The sequence below is a fragment of the Equus przewalskii genome, unplaced genomic scaffold (assembly GCF_037783145.1).
Source record: "Equus przewalskii isolate Varuska unplaced genomic scaffold, EquPr2 ChrUn-10, whole genome shotgun sequence".
In the NCBI taxonomy this organism is placed as follows: domain Eukaryota; kingdom Metazoa; phylum Chordata; class Mammalia; order Perissodactyla; family Equidae; genus Equus; species Equus przewalskii.
In genome coordinates this window covers 3,893,393-3,909,534 of record NW_027228747.1, presented here as the reverse complement: position 1 = coordinate 3,909,534, position 16,142 = coordinate 3,893,393, and the positions used below count along the sequence as shown (strand labels likewise).

The 16,142-nt window shown below is 36.6% G+C and overlaps 1 protein-coding gene across 8 annotated transcripts in view; it reads right to left on the bottom strand.

Moving 5' to 3' along the window:
• Window positions 1–16,142, bottom strand: part of ARNT (aryl hydrocarbon receptor nuclear translocator) — a 62,935-nt gene that overhangs the window by 23,977 nt on the left and 22,816 nt on the right. For 4 of the 8 annotated variants that reach the window (XM_070607115.1, XM_008514937.2, XM_008514934.2 and 1 more), the window contains exons 2-5: window positions 14,639–14,750; window positions 9,232–9,276; window positions 3,885–3,929; window positions 1,331–1,375 (exon numbers count right to left, since the gene is read on the bottom strand). In XM_070607115.1, the coding sequence (XP_070463216.1) occupies window positions 1,331–1,375; window positions 3,885–3,929; window positions 9,232–9,276; window positions 14,639–14,750 (247 nt within the window). The remainder of the gene's footprint in view (window positions 1–1,330; window positions 1,376–3,884; window positions 3,930–9,231; window positions 9,277–14,638; window positions 14,751–16,142) is intronic. The other 4 variants (XM_070607117.1, XM_070607116.1, XM_008514938.2 and 1 more) reach the window with 1 other exon arrangement.

Below are 16,142 nucleotides of genomic sequence, written 5' to 3'. Positions count from 1 at the left end.
AAGACAGAATGATATCATTGTTAAAAATAATAATCCAGTAGTATTCAAACTGGATTTCTGAAAAGCTCAATAGTTCCTCAGTGTCTTCCATGGGGATGCCTCAAGGAGAAAACCAAACAACATACGACATTTCTGCTTCTACTTGAGCAGCTTTGCTTTTATCTTTTTTATTTACTTCTCTTACCACTTAAGGATCCTACCTGAACAAAAGTTCTTTGTCAAAACAAAAAGAAAAAATAAAACAGCTAATCTAACATAAATCTCTCTTTTAATGAGAAGAACAAACTAAGGTCAAGCAGTTAATTAAGTGGCTTTTGCAAGGGCTGCCCTCATTCCCAATGAATGCAATGCTCTTCCCACCATACCAGGCCAAATCAGTTTTCTGAAGAGTGAGTTAGTAGGAGGCATGAGTTGAAATGGCAGCAAAATGAGCTTGCGGCCCAGCTAAGAGAGGTAATGATGGGGGATGGGGGGTGGGGGGTGGGGGGCAGTAAAAATAGGTGTTGGTATCAATGATCTTTCTGCTACTGAGTCATCCCAAATCATAGAAAGCAGAAAAATATGGGCACAACATTTCCTCTGCAGTATTTCTACCTTAGCAACAACCAGTCTCCAAAGAGAACTCTAGAGTCTCCTTTCCAAATGGGAAAAAGGTCTCACCACATAGGTCCATGTTTAGTTACTTTGCCTGAGAAACATAAAATTCTACTCTCAAACTTAAAGCACCCATCTTCCTAGTATATGACAGATTTCTGACACTGAAGTCCAGAAGGCTAATCTTTTAAACAGCCACATCAAAGCTGCTAAAACTTTTCCAGGAAACTACAAAAGATTTAACCACTAAAGCAACACCAGTACTGCTGTGACACGGTAATCTATGCTGTGAATCTACATAGGAAAATAAGAGTGAGCCTTCTGGAGAGGTGTGTAGCAAATTTTTGAGAGGCCTAAGGACCAGAACTACTTGCAAACATGGATATACGTCTTAGTTTTCTGATAAAAGAGTATTTCTCTGCTAAAGCACCACGTGGCACAGCTGCCTTGTCTCTAAAAGCTTTTTATTCTGTGAAACTTGGTGCTGAGATAAAAAGGAAAAGAGAAAATTATAAACTAATAGCAATTTCTTAAAACCTAAGTAAAGTTCCCTCAACTCATCCCCTTTCTGATGGGGGAAGCCAAGGTTCCTGTTAAAAACTTCTAAAAAATCTTGTCCTCTCTTGTCACAGATAAGGAAAAACACAGAGAAAGGGGAAGAAGAGAGCAAGTAAGAAAAAGGATAGAAAAAGCAGCAGCATCTGCTTCATCATGCTGAAAGACACTGTTCTCCTACCTGGCGAGTCTCTCTTTATCCGCAGAGCTCTGCTCATCATCCGACCTAAAAACAGAATTAATGAACTAAGCTAAAATTAAAATAAAAAGAAAGAAGGAAGGAAAGAGAGAAGAAAGAAGAAAGAAGAAAGGAAAGGAAAGGGGAAAGGAAACAGAACAAAACAGATGCACAGAAGAGAGAGGAAAATGAAAATACCGAGAGGAACCTTGCCTGTAACTCTACAAAGCCATCTGTTAGAATAAAGAAAAAGTAATTTACAGCACAAAGGTCAACATAAAAGCAAGGCCAACATTCATTATAAAGTAACATAATCCGAACATAGAAAGCATTTGCCAATAAATCTCTGTAGAGACCAAGGATGTACAGTTTGAACAAGAACAAAACAAGGGAATATCATTCTCACACACTGCTCCCAATCTGGAAAGAAAATGATATCCACATACGCTATTCTATAACAAAAAAAATCAAAGAGTAAATCACGGTAACAATGTCCAACAGTGATCACAAATACAATCTCTCTGTAATACACAGGCACACACACATGCATTCACAGACAAAAAAACCAACCAGGTTTCACCGGAAAAATTATATAAACAAAACTAAGAGCTAGGCTTCTGGCATAACCCCTATCATTGATTTGATCCTCAAGTAGTAAATTTCTATTAAGTCACTTTTCCATTTTCTCTGCAATAAAGTCACAACACTGCTGGATACTAACTCCTCCTCCCCTGGAGGGGGCTACAGAAGATTACCACTAAGTTTCTCTGGAAAACTGAAATACTGAAATGATCAGTGGCAACTGAAGAAACACCAAGGTTTTGGTGGGACAGTGTATCAGTAATTAATTTCATTTTAGAGAATAATATATATATATATATATATATAAAGAAAGAAAGAAACATCAAATAAAATGTCTAAGTAAAGTATGACATATTAACAGGCTGAAAGACGATTTAGCTATTAAAAATGACAAGTACAATGACTTTATCAGTATATTGGAAAGCTTCTATAAAATGGTCAGCAGGAAAAAAAGAGACTCAAAATAACACAGTAACGAGAACCATGTGAAAATTTATATATATTGACTAGAATAGAAAGAGAACTGAATGATATTAAGTAGTTTAAAGTTTCATGTTCATTGAATTATTATAGTTCCTTAACAAACCACAAATCATTTTTTTTTTTAGTTCAGAAAATTCACACATTTTCAGCTTTTGAAGACCCTCCACTGAATTCCCAAGGAGGATATGTGACGTGAACTACCTTAACAAATCATATCTTAAAAGAATGAGCTCTGTTGTTTGAAAGAAAGTTATGTATCTGAAATTTCTATTACTACTCTTCCTACTCCTACATATCCATAACCCGTTATCCACTCTAATATTTCTGTATGAAATTCATGAATGTATAAATATTTATACTAACGAGACAAATGAAGACTAAAATAGTTCAGGTCATGTTTTCACAGCTTTTTAGAATTTCAGTCAAGAGAGTGAACCTTCACCAATGCTGCTATTTGATGGCTTGACTTTCTAATGCAGTTTGAAAACAAATCCCCAAATATCTATGATTAACTTGCTCATTTTAGAGATGGTTCACATCATAAAGTGTTTACAAGCATCTGCTTTGATAAACAAATTCTTCAAAAACCTCTTAAATGCACTCCTTTTCTATTGCCATTGCCACCACTGTAGCACAGGCCCTCATAATTTTATAGCTGTTTTATTATTTCAACGGTCTCCTATCTACCTCCCTGTCTGTAGTGCCTCTCTTTAATCAATCCTATATACTACTACTAAAGAAAAATCTCCCATGTATTTTATATGTTATCCTCTCACTCAAAGCCTAGGATGGTATCTTACTGCTTCAGAGTAATTTTAAACTACTCTGACTGATATTTCTCAGCCTTCTACATCAGTGGTTCTCAAAGTATGGTCCCCAGAACAGCACATCAGCAATGAATAAATAGTAAGTGTGCAGTTAAGCATTGGATTTTGGATTATTCATTTTTCTGAGGCGGTTGTAAACACAATTTTTAAAAAACAAATAATTTACTGCTTAGTAATATACAGAATGAACTTTCTAAAAGAGAACTAATATCTGAGTTGAGAAAGATTTCTTTAATAAAAAGCGAAGTATTTTTCATAATCTTGACAGATAATCTGAATAAATTTATTTCAATCAAAACCCCAGTCCCCCAAAAAATTATGTCCTCATTTTTAACAGAATAAAACCATTATTTTACAGATTTTATAGATTCATTTAATAACAAATGCAACCAAGAAATCTGTATTGTTTGTGTTCCTGTGGACGCTCAGCAAGCACAATGTTTAGCTGTCTATCATATACATAAAAAACACCGTGTAAGATATACGATTAGTTTGAATCCATGTTACCTGAACGTAAACAATAATTATACTACTATGTTGCACCAGCTTTCAGAATAGGAGAGAGACTGGACAGAGAAACTAACTCTCATTGAGATAAAATTAAAACTCAGTATGCTTGAATTGCCTGGTCCCATAACACGGACCAAGACGTTCTACTACATTACCTGGCAAACCTCTCCTTGTCATTAGACATCTGATCGTCATCGCACCTGAAGGAGAAAAAAAAGGATTAGTCCAAAGCATTATACTTGTCCTATCTATTTCACTTTGAAATGAAAACTAAAAAGGGGTAAAAAAATTCAATAGGAAAAAAGCCAACAGAAAGGCATCACAAAGCAAGAGAGATAACAACAGCATTCCATAGAACTTAAAAAATCCATAACTATATTTTGTCAGGTTTCTGATGTCTCCTTTACCCATACATATCAGACACTCCAAAAAAAGAGGACGATCTCATGAGGACACAGCTAACTGCCCTGTCACACCACTCTGAGGTGATGAATAGTTTTGTTTTGTTTTTAATTATGGCAAAAAACATGTAAAACAAAATTTACTATCGTAACCATTTTTAAGTGCACAGTTCAGTAGTGCTAACTATATTCACATTTTGTGCAACAGATCTCTAGAACTTTTTCATCTTGCAAAACTGAAACTCTATACCCACTGAACACCATCTTCCCATCCCATCCCCTACTTTCTATCTCACTGATTTTGACTACTTTAGATACCTCATATAACTGGAAACATACAGTATTTATCTTTTTGTGACTGGCTTATTTCACTTAGTATAATGTCCTCAAGGTTTATCCATATTGTAGCATGTGACAAATTTCCTTTTTAAAGATTTTATTTTTTCCTTTTTCTCCCCAAAGCCCCCCAGTACATAACTGTGTATTTTTAGTTGTGGGTCCTTCTAGTTGTAGCATGTGGGATGCCGCCTCAGCACGGCCTGATGAGTGGTGCCATGTCTGCACCTAGGATTCAAACTGGTGAAACCCTGGGCCACCAAAGTGGAGCACACGAACTTAACCACTAGGCCATGGGCCAGCCCCGAGAATTTCCTTCTTTTTTAAGGCTGAATAATATTCCACTGGAAGTATATATCACACTTTATCTACTCATCTGTCAGTGGATATTTGGGTTGCTTCCACCTCTTGGCTATTGTGGAAAATGGGGCAATGAACATAGTGTGCAAATCTCTCTCCAAGATCCTGCTTTCAATTCTTTTGAATATGTAACCAGAAGTGGTACTGCTAGATCACATAATAACTCTGTTTTTTAGGAACCTCCATACTGTTTTCCATAGTGGTTGCACCATTTTACATTCCTACCCATAGTGCACAAGTGTTCCAATTCCCTCACATCCTCATCAACACTTGTTATTTTCTGTGGGTTTTTTTTTTTTATGGTGGCCATCCTAATGGGTGTGAGGTGATATCTCACTGCAGTTTCCATTTGCATTTCCTCATAATTAGTGATGTTGAACATCTTTTCATATGTCTGTCGGCCATTTGCATATCTTCTTTGGAGAGATGTCTATTCAAGTCTTTTGCCCATTTTTTAATTGGTTTTTTTTGTTGTTATTATTGAGTTGTAGGAGTTCTTCAGATATTATAGATATTAACCCCTTATCAGATATATGATTTGCAAATATTTTCTCCCATTCCATGGGTTACTTTTTCACTCTGTTTCCTTTGATGCACAAGTTCTTAAGAGGTTTAAATAATGATTTAAACAATGCACTCTATCCGTTTGATCAAGGAAACAGAACCCATTCATCCCAACAACTTCTATTTAACAAGCGATAAATCCTGTTTGCTACTACAGAAACCACAAAAGAGGATGTTTTGAGGAAGGAAAACCTAAGTCTAAAAACATTATTCTTTGGATGATGTAAACTTTCCTCTTCTCACTGCCAGAGGATACAGCAAAGATCTATCAACTTCTGGCAGAAAGTGCTTTTGGAAGATAGGTAAGTCTTATAAAATTTGCAGTTAAACCAGTTATTAAACTAGATCCAGAATTTATACTGCTCATTCACAGGCTATATAAATCCTCAACTAATGTGACTCCAGGAATTTTCAAAGCTTTTGAAAATAACTGGACAGCAGAAGTAGAATAATGGGCAAACATGGGGTATGGTGGCATTTCAGCTCAAGGACAAACAGTCTGTTTCTAGCACACAAAATATGCTATAAATCAGACACTACAAACTCCTAATGAAAACAAGTGACCTAAGCTGAAAAAAGAGACCTATAATCTACACAGTAACTTTGACTCTCAAGAATGAGTCTTCTACATCCTTGTTACTCGAAGTGTGGTCAGTGGACCAGAAGCAGCAGCACCACCTAGGAATCTATTAGAATACAGAATCTTGGGCCCTACCCAGAACTAGTGAATTAGAATCTTCATCTTATCAAGAGCCCCAGGTAGATTTGTACAAGCATTCAAGTTTGAGAAGCACAGTACCAGTAACTCTGATATTATACCTGGAGTTTCAAAACCTTGATATTCTTTTTTTTTTTTTAATTTTTTAAAAATTTTATTTGTTTCGTTTTCTCCCCAAAGCCCCCCAGTACATAGTTGTATATTCTTCGTTGTGGGTTCTTCTAGTGTTGGCATGTGGGACGCTGCCTCAGTGTGGCTTGAAGAGCAGTGCCATGTCCGCGCCCAGGATTCAAACCAACAAAACACTGGGCCACCTGCAGCGGAGCGTGCGAACTTAACCATTTGGCCACAGGGCCAGCCCCCATTTTTTTTTTTTTTTGGAGGAAGATTAGCCCTGAGCTAACTACTGCCAGTCCTCCTCTTTTTTGCTGAGGAAGCCTGGCCCTGAGCTAACATCCGTGCCCATCTTCCTCTACTTTATACATGGGACGCCTACCACAGCATGGCATGCCAAGCGGTGCCATGTCCGCACCCGGGATCCCAACTGGCGAACCCCGGGCCACTGAGAAGTGGAACATGCCAACTTAACCGCTGCGCCACCGGGCCAGCCCCAAAACCTTGATATTCTTAAAAATTACTTTACAGATGTCGTCTGGAGAACATAACAAAATAACATTTGAACAAAGCAAACAAAAGAGATAATGAATTACAACTTTCAAAAGTAGCATCTACCACCAAGGAGATTTAATGTTGATTAACAGATACAATGCAAATAAGGCTTTCACTCATTGAGCCAAGTGGAAAATTCCAATTAAACAAGAAAAAAGGTATTGATGGTCAAACAAAGAAATTTGGTGATGCCTCTCTCACGCATCAGGATCCACTCGGTAAGATGAATTCTGACAGTCTCTCTTTACGGGTAAGGAAAGGACAAATGAACCTTTGTGGATTTGCATATAGTTTGTGACTATCTGATCTCGTGGAAATGGCAGCAATGACCCAGGGCTAGAGCTAATTGATATAAATACGACTAGTGGTTACCTCTATCCCATTCATATCCACAACAGAGTTCCAATAGCATCTATATCACACATGGGGATTCTCAGTTGGAGGAATTCCCAATAGAACTGTTTGAAAAATTCTATCTTTCCCCAGAAATTGAAATCTCTTTTGCTCTTCATATTTATTGACACTCATTAAGTCTCAAGAGCTCTCTTAGAGAATTATTTTCTCCAATATTTTGCAATTATTTCTTTATAGTGGCCAAGGCACTGGTGTTTTCAAGAATATCTGGCAGGGTTCAGCAAACAGTCAGTAGACAGAAATACAAGGCTTAACTTTAAATATTACTAAACTTTTTTTAAAAAGGAAAAACAGATGTTAGTGACTGAACTATGCATTATAAAACTAAACAATGGCAAGCAATTTACAATATGGGCATCCTCTATTTAAAAACAAAAACTGGGGCCCGCCCTGTATCCGAGTGGTTAAGTTTGCGCTTTTGGCTTCGGGGCGGCCCGGGATTTCACCAGTTCGAATCCTGGGCGCGGAGATGGCACCACTCATCAAGCCGTGCTGAAGCAGCATCGCACATGCTACAACTAGAAGGACCCACAACTAAAAATAAGCAACTATGTACCAGGGGACTTTGGGGAGAAAAAGGAAAAATAAAATCTTAAAAATAAATAAATAAATAAAAACAAAAACTGAGGAGATTATGAGTGTGCTTATGTGCACATATATACATGTAAAAACACCAATATGCACTAAGTATTTCTGGAAGGATACTCAATAAACTGGAAACTGTAGCTGTCTAAGTGGAAGGGTTCTGAAGGTTTAAAGTGAAAGGAAGATGTACTTTTACTATACATAACTTTGCGTTGTTTAAAAATTTTGTAATAAAATATATTTATATTACTTTTAAGAGTTTAGTTTATAAACTAATAAGTAAATGAAATCTGGGCCCTCACATAATAAAATAATTTATTAAAAAATAGGGCTCTTTTACTTATTTCTCAAATATTTGTTACTCTCCAATACAGACATGACCTAGGTAATATTTTCAACTTTGGGGGAAAAAAGGTAGGTTAAAATCAAGGTTATCTTCCTTCGACTCTTATGGCTTTCCTTATTTAAAAACAAAGCCAAGTTATTGGTCTTCAGCAAGAATAAGTATTTCCCTTCTCTGGAAGAACTCCATCAATATGCTGAAAACTCTATTTTCAGTGTTCCACAAAATTCATTACTCAAAGATACAAATTTGAATTCCTGCTCTGTAGACGTCAACAGGTATCAGACGGTACATTAATGACATCCCAACGAAAGACACCTAGCAATAACCACTCTCTTGTGTAGCCCCCTCCCACACTGACTCAGGACTTGACATATGACTTGCTTTGGCCAATGGGACATCAGCAAATGTCAATACAAAGCAGAGGTTTGAGAAACACTTAGCCTGGGACTTGCCCTTTGGATTGTAGCCATCACCATCTAAAGAAACTCAGCCTGGCTCCTTAAGGATAAAAGACCACAAAGAAACAGTGACCCAGCTATGCCAGCTGAGTCCAGCTCCCAGCTGAACGCAGTCTTAAGAGCCAGTCTAGGCAAGATCACAAGAATAACCACCCAGCCAATCCAAAGAATTGTGAGAAATAAAAAATCATTTTTAAGCCACAAAGCAATATATAACAGACACAGAAGGTCTGGTAAGCTTTCTGCCCTCTCCTCACTGAGCTCCTTCCTCTGGAGCTATTAACAGATGCTTGAAAATTTTATGGGGTACAATATAATAGGAAAATTTAGTTTTAGGATGAAGCACTCTCCTTAGGCCTAAGGACAAAAATAATACAAGTCAGAAATATAAAGATCATGAACTAATTTTTTTTTTTTTGAGGAAGATTAGCCCTGAGCTAACATCCGTGCCCATCTTCCTCTACTTTATATGTGGGACGCCTACCACAGCATGGCTTGCCAAGTGGTGCCATGTCCTCACCTGGGATCCAAACTGGCGAACCTCAGGCCGCTGAAGTGGAACGTGCACACTTAACCACTGCACCACCGGGCCAGCCTCCACAAACTAATTTTTAATATCAGAAATCTAGAGAAAGTTTTTCAAAGTCTTACCTCAAAAATTTACTGTTCCCTTCTCCATCATCATCAAAATCCAACCTGGGGAAAGCCAACAATAAACATTATAAGCCTACTGATAATGCAGAACATTAAGAAATTAAAAATTCTCAACCCACAAACTACCTGAACACCCACCTAAATGGAAGAAGTAAAAGAGGAAGTGGACAGAAGTCAAGCAAAACTATGTTACCTCTTTCTCACTGTAACAAACTGGGCAAAAATGGGCAATCAAAAAAGAGTACTTACTGCTACCTTACATTTTCCTAGGGTAGCAGTCCACTTTGCCTAAGTTTTACATCAGAGTACAACCTCTACAAAAGGAGCAGAAATCCACTCAAAAAGATCAAGACAAAATTAATATGAATAATTCAGGTCCATTTTTCATTTCTATAGTGTACTAAATTATGTTGCTGGCTTTCTGAAATACCTTTCAGAACGGTGATGTTACATAAGCAAGCGATTTAAGACCTCAAAAGGTTGTTAAATAATGCTTCTTTTCTTCATTAATCTAATAAACCTGTAATATATGCTACATTCAAGACATTGTGCTAGACGAGGTGAAAATAAGATACCTGCCCTCAAGAGACTCTCTGCCTAGACAAATATAAAACAAGTGAAAATGGGAAAGTGCCATGTGAGGAGCACAATCAATATGCTATAGACTATCTGTGAAAGCAGAGGTGACTTTCATTTCAGGGGATTAGGGAAGATTATAGGTAACAAGGTAGGCCAATCTCCTATTAACATCCGTACTCTATTAAACTAAAATGTTACTCATGTTACCACATTAACCCAGTGATCACTCTTAGCATCTACTAGCAGGATAACCTGATATTATGGGCCTCTAGATGGGTTCTATATGAAGTACACAGCATCGGTCCTGAAAGTGTTCATTCCTCTTCCTCCCTACAGCCCTGATCACCTGTCAAAATCTACCTGTTTCTCAGTAACTCCATTTCTAAGAATCTATCCTAAAGAAATAACCCAAAATAGAGGAAAAGTTTACGTACAAAGATGTTCATTGAGAATAACATATAACAGTAAAATCTTCAAAACAATTTAAATGTCCCCAAATAGGAATAAACTACATTCCTTTATGTAACTATTAAAAATTACGTTTACACAGAATATGTAACAATATGAAAAAAAGGTTACTATACAATTAGATGAAAAAGAAAACAGGCTATACAAAACTACAGGAATACCTCATTTTATTGCACTGCACTTTATTACTGTGCTTTGCAGATATTGCGTTTTTTACAAATTGAAGATCTGTGGCAATGCTGCAACAAACAAGTCTATCGGTGCCATTTTTCCAATAGCATTTGCTCACTTTGTGTCTCTGTATCACATTTTGGGAACTGTCACAATGTTTCAAACTTTTTCATTATTATTATTATATTTGTTATGGTGATCTGTGATCAGTGATCTTTGATGTTACTATTGTAATTGTTTTCGGGTGCCATGAGCTGCGCCCATGTAAAATGGCAAACTTAATCAATAAACGTTGTATGTCCTGACTACTCCACTGACCAGCCCTTGTCCCATCTCTCTCCCTCTCCTGAGAACTCTCTATTCCCTGAGACACAATATTGAAATTAGGCCAATTAAGAAGTCTGCAATGGCCTCTAAGTGTTCAAGTGAAAGGAAGAGTCACAGACTTTAAATCAAAAGCTAGAAATCATTAAGCCTAGTGAAGAAGGTAGTCAAAAGTTGAAAGAGGCTGAAAGCTAGGCCTCTTGTGCCAAACAGCCAAGTTGTAAATGCTAAGGAAGAGTTCTTGAAGGAAATTAAAAGTGCTACTCTAGTGAACTGACAAATGATAAGAAAGTGAAACAGCCTTACTGCTGTGATGGAGAAAGTTTTAGTGGTCTGGATAGAAGACCAAACCAGCCATGACATTCCCTTAAGCCAAAGTCTAAACCAGAGCAAGGATTCTAACTCTCTTCAATTCTATGAAGGCTGAGAGAGGTGATGACGCTGCAGAAGAAAAGTCTGAAGGTAGTGGAGGTTAGTTCATGATGTTTAGGGAAAGAAGCCAACACTATAACATAAAAGTGCAGAGTGAAGCAGCAAGTGCTGATGTAGAAGCTGCAGCAAGCTATCCTGAAGATTTAGCTAAAATAATTAATGAAGGCGGCCACACTAAGCAACAGATTTTCAATGTAGACAAAACAGCCTTATATTGGAAGAAGATGCCATCTAGGACTTTCATAGCTAGAGAGAAGTCAATGCTTGGCTTCAAAGCTTCAAAGAACAGGCTGACTCTCTTGTAAGGGGCTAATGCAGCTGGTGACTTTAAGTTGAAGCCAGTGCTCATTTACCACTCCAGAAATCCTAGGGCCCTTAAGAATTACGCTAAATCTACTCTGCCTGTGCTCTATAAATGGAACAACAAAACCTGGATGACAGCACATCTGTTTACAACATGGTTTACTGAATATTTTAAGCCCACTATTGAGACCTACTCCTCACAAAAAAAGATTCCCTTCAAAATATTAGTACTCACTGACAATTCACCTGGTCACCCAAGAGCTCTGATGGAGATGTACAGTGAGATTAACATTGTTTTCATGTCTGCTAACATAACACCCATTCTATACCCCATGAAGCAAGGAGTAATTTCAACTTTCAAGTCTTATTATTTAAGAAATACATTTCATAAGGCTACAGCTACCACAGATAGTGATTCCTCTGATGGATCCGGGCAAAGTAAACTGAAAACCTTCTGGAAAAGATTTACTATTTTAGATGCCATTAAGAACATTTGTGATTCACGGGAAGAGGTCAAAATAATCAACATTAACAGGATTTTGCAAGAAGGTGATTCCAACCCTCATGGATGACTCTGAGGAGTTCAAGACTTCAGTGGAGGGAGCAAATGCAGATGTGGTGGAAATAGCAAGAGAACTAGAGTTAGAAGTGAAGTCTGAAGATGTGACTGAACCTCTGTAATCTCATGATAATTTTTTCTTAAGATTGGCACCTGAGCTAACATTTGTTGCCAATCTTTTTCTTCTTCTTCTTCTCCCCAAAGCTCCCCAGTACATAGTTGAACATTTTAGTTGCAGGTCCTTCTAGTTGTGCTATGTGACACCACCTCAGCATGGCTTGATGAGTGGTGCTAGGCCCGTGCCCAGAATCAGAACTTGCGAAACCCTAGGCCGCTGAAGCAGAGCGTGCAAACTTAACCACTCAGCCACGGGGCTGGCCCACGATAAAATTTTAACAGATGAGGAGTTGCTTCTTATGGATGAGCAAAGAAAAGTAATTTCCTGAGATGGAATCTATTCCTGGTGAAGACGCTATGAAGATTATTGAAACAACAACAAAGGATTTAGAATGTTACATAAATTTAGCTGATAAAGCAGTAGCAGAGTTTGAGAGGACTGACTCCAATTTTGAAAGATCTTCTACTGTGGATCAAATGCTATCAAATAACATCACATGCTACAGAGAAATCATGAAAGGAAGAGTCAATCGAAGTGACAAACTTCATTGTTGTCTTATTTTACAAAATTGCTACAGCCACTCTAATTTTCAGCAACCACCACCCTGATCAGTCAGCAGCCATCTACATCAAGGCAAGACCCTCCACCAGCAAAAAGATTATGACTTGCTGATGGCTCAGATGATAGTTAGCATTTTTTAGCAATAAAGTATTTTTTAATTAAGGTATGTACATTGCTTTTTAGACATCATGCTATTGCATACTTAGCCTACAGTATAGAGTAAACGTAACTTTTATATGCACTGAGAAACCAAAAAATTCATGTGACTTGCTTTATTGCAATATTTGCCTTATCGTGATCTGGAACCGAACTTGCAGTACCTCCAAGGTATGTCTTTATGTAATTATATGATTATAACTGTTAAAAAAGATCTACATATAAAATAAAGATTACACTAAAAAACTGATGGAATATGACTTTGGGTAGTAGAATTATTGCTATTTTATTCTTCTTTCTAACTTTCTATATTTTCTAATCTTTATTTAAAAGAATATGTTACTTCTGTTAACATATTTTCCTGATTGCCAATAATACACATTTGTTTCAGAAAATCTGGAAATAATTAAAAACAAAAGAAAGAAATACATCTCTCATAATCCCATCACCCAGAAATCTGATGAGCATCCTTTCAGTTTTTTTGCTATGCACATATTATACATATTGTTTTTCTGACAGAGTGGTATATTACATATACTGTAAAGTCTCCTCTCAATATATTGTGAACGTTTTTCTGTACTGATACATATTAGTCACTTCTAATAGCTGCACAGTATTCCATTTTTAAATACACTGTAACTTACTCAACCAATCCCTTAATTTGATATTTATATTGCTTCTAATTGTTTGCTTTCATACATGGTCACAACACTGTATTTAACAGCACAGACTCTAAAGCTAACCTCCCAAAGTTCCTATCACAGATCTTCCACTTACTAGTTTCAGAACCTTGGGTAGGTTACTTATTCACCCTATGCCTCAGTAAATGAGTTAAAATGTGTAAAGCTCTTGGAGACAGAGCAAGTCTTAATATGTTACTCATGTTACCACTTTAACCCAAGGATCGCTCTTGCACTAAGTGCGATGAAACTTAAAGACTAGCTATAATATTAGCTACATAATTTTAAAACAGAAAAGAAAAAAAAGAGAAATTTAATATCAAAAAGCGGATAAAATACTACCCATTCTTCCAGGCCTTTCTTAGGTAATCTCCGTTCTGAAGCCTTTTCCAACCTTTACCAACCAATTGTGGTATTTCCATACACTGGAACAGACAATACTATATTTGCTCCTTTCTTAGCAAACTTGACATATTCTATCTTGTATTAGAGTTATGTATGTAATAATTATCCCTGTCAGAACATAAGCAACTTAAAGACAAAGACTGTGTATTATTTATCTTTGTATCCTACTATCTGTCAGCACAACACCTTACACAAATAAGGCATTTAATAAATACTTTTGGAACTGGATGGACTCTGCATTCCCAATCAAGCAACATATCAACAATTTAGAGGAGAAATATTCTAGAGTTCAACATTCTCTAAATTCAGAAAAAGTAAAAAGCCTACTAAAAAGATTGTGAGAATGCAGACACAAAGCTTAATGAAAGCAGCGAAGTCTTCTCAGCAACAGTGAAATCTTTGGGCTTAGCCACAGTCCTTTACCTTGCAGAGATTTTTGGTTTAAAAAAAACTGGTTATATGAAACTTAGATAAAAACATCAATTCTATACACAGAAAAAATCCAGGGACTAAAGAGAGTTATCTGTCAGCAGTATAGTAATGTAACTAGCTGAAGTGAGAGGGTTAGGAATAGCCAAGAGGGTTCAGCAACTAATTCAGGCTGGTTTATAGGAGAAACATTTGTGACACCCTATTACTCAAACTCACCCTGGTCGCCGCTTAACAGCCCTCTGGACAATGGCTCCTCCCCCTTGAATCCCAGGCCCAGGGTTTCCAGAAGCAATGGCTGGACCCAGTGATGGTACATCTGATGACATTTCTGTCAGAAGAAAATGGAAATACATATTTTAAAAAGACAGTCCTTGCTTATTATCATCTTCATCATGAAGTTGACCAGAAGAAAGAATCAAGTTACGGACAAAATCTCAGCAGTTTGCTAGAAAATCCAAATGCTCATATCCAGATTGCTCTTCTTGAATTCTTACACTGGAAAAGATTTTCCTATATGTAAACTTCAATTCCTCCCACTTCAGAGTTTGAAAGAGGGACTACTATATTCTGCAACCTACACCTGTAAAAAGCTTGTAAGAGTGACATAATATAAATCTAAAACACACACACACACAAATTCACTCATACATTTCACTCATACAACAAATACATATAAATTAGCTCCTTTGATTTATTTGGAAAAAACATAAAGACTCAAAAATAAAAATCACCTAAATTCCAATACTTAAAAAAATTAGTGAGTAAAACTGTAAATCCTTCATTATGGTTCCCTCTTCTGCCATCCCCCAGAAGTAAACACTGGTAACAGTTGAGCTCTTCTTATCTCTGATTTTCTCCCTCAGATTACATATATCTCTCTACTCAAAAACAGAGACTTTTTTTCTTAATAAAAATAGAACCTTGATCTGCAACTTGATTTTGTCATTTAAATACACATCATGGATATCTATACACCCACACACAAAATCAGAGACACACATACCTCATTCTTTTTTATGACTTCACATTGCATAAATATACCATATTTTATTCAACCATTCCCCAAATGACTGACATTTAGGTTGTTTTTCTTTACTATTTTACTACCATAAATTTTTTACTACTTTTTTTTTTTTTACTGTTATAAATAATGCTCCAAGAACATTTAACTATACAACTTTAAATTTTTGGCTATTTATTTAGGATAGATTCTTAGACATGGAATTCACAGTGTCCAAGTAAATAAGCATTTAAAATTTTGATGGATACTGCTAAACTACATTCCAAAAAGGCTGCCACAATTTATGCTCCCACTAACAGGATATGAGAGTACCTATTTCCCTCACCAGCACTGGATATTATACTTTCTAATTTTACCAAATCCAACTGGTAAGAATGGTATACTACTTGTTTTAATTTGCAAATATTTCTTTTTATATTTATTAGTCATCAGAAATTAATGAGTTTATGTTGTTAAATTTACCAATGTCTTCCTAAATAATTCCTGGATTTCTGTCTTGCTTAGGAATGCTCCTCAACCTCCAGATTACTTCTACATTTTATTATAATACTTTTGTTTTTCACATTTAGATTTTTAGCCCATCTGGAATTTATCACCTTACGCCTACCTGGCATAAGGCAGGACTCTATTTTCTCCCAAATGGATAGCTAATTATTCTAATACCATTTGCTGAACAGTCCATCCAGTCCTCACTTATCC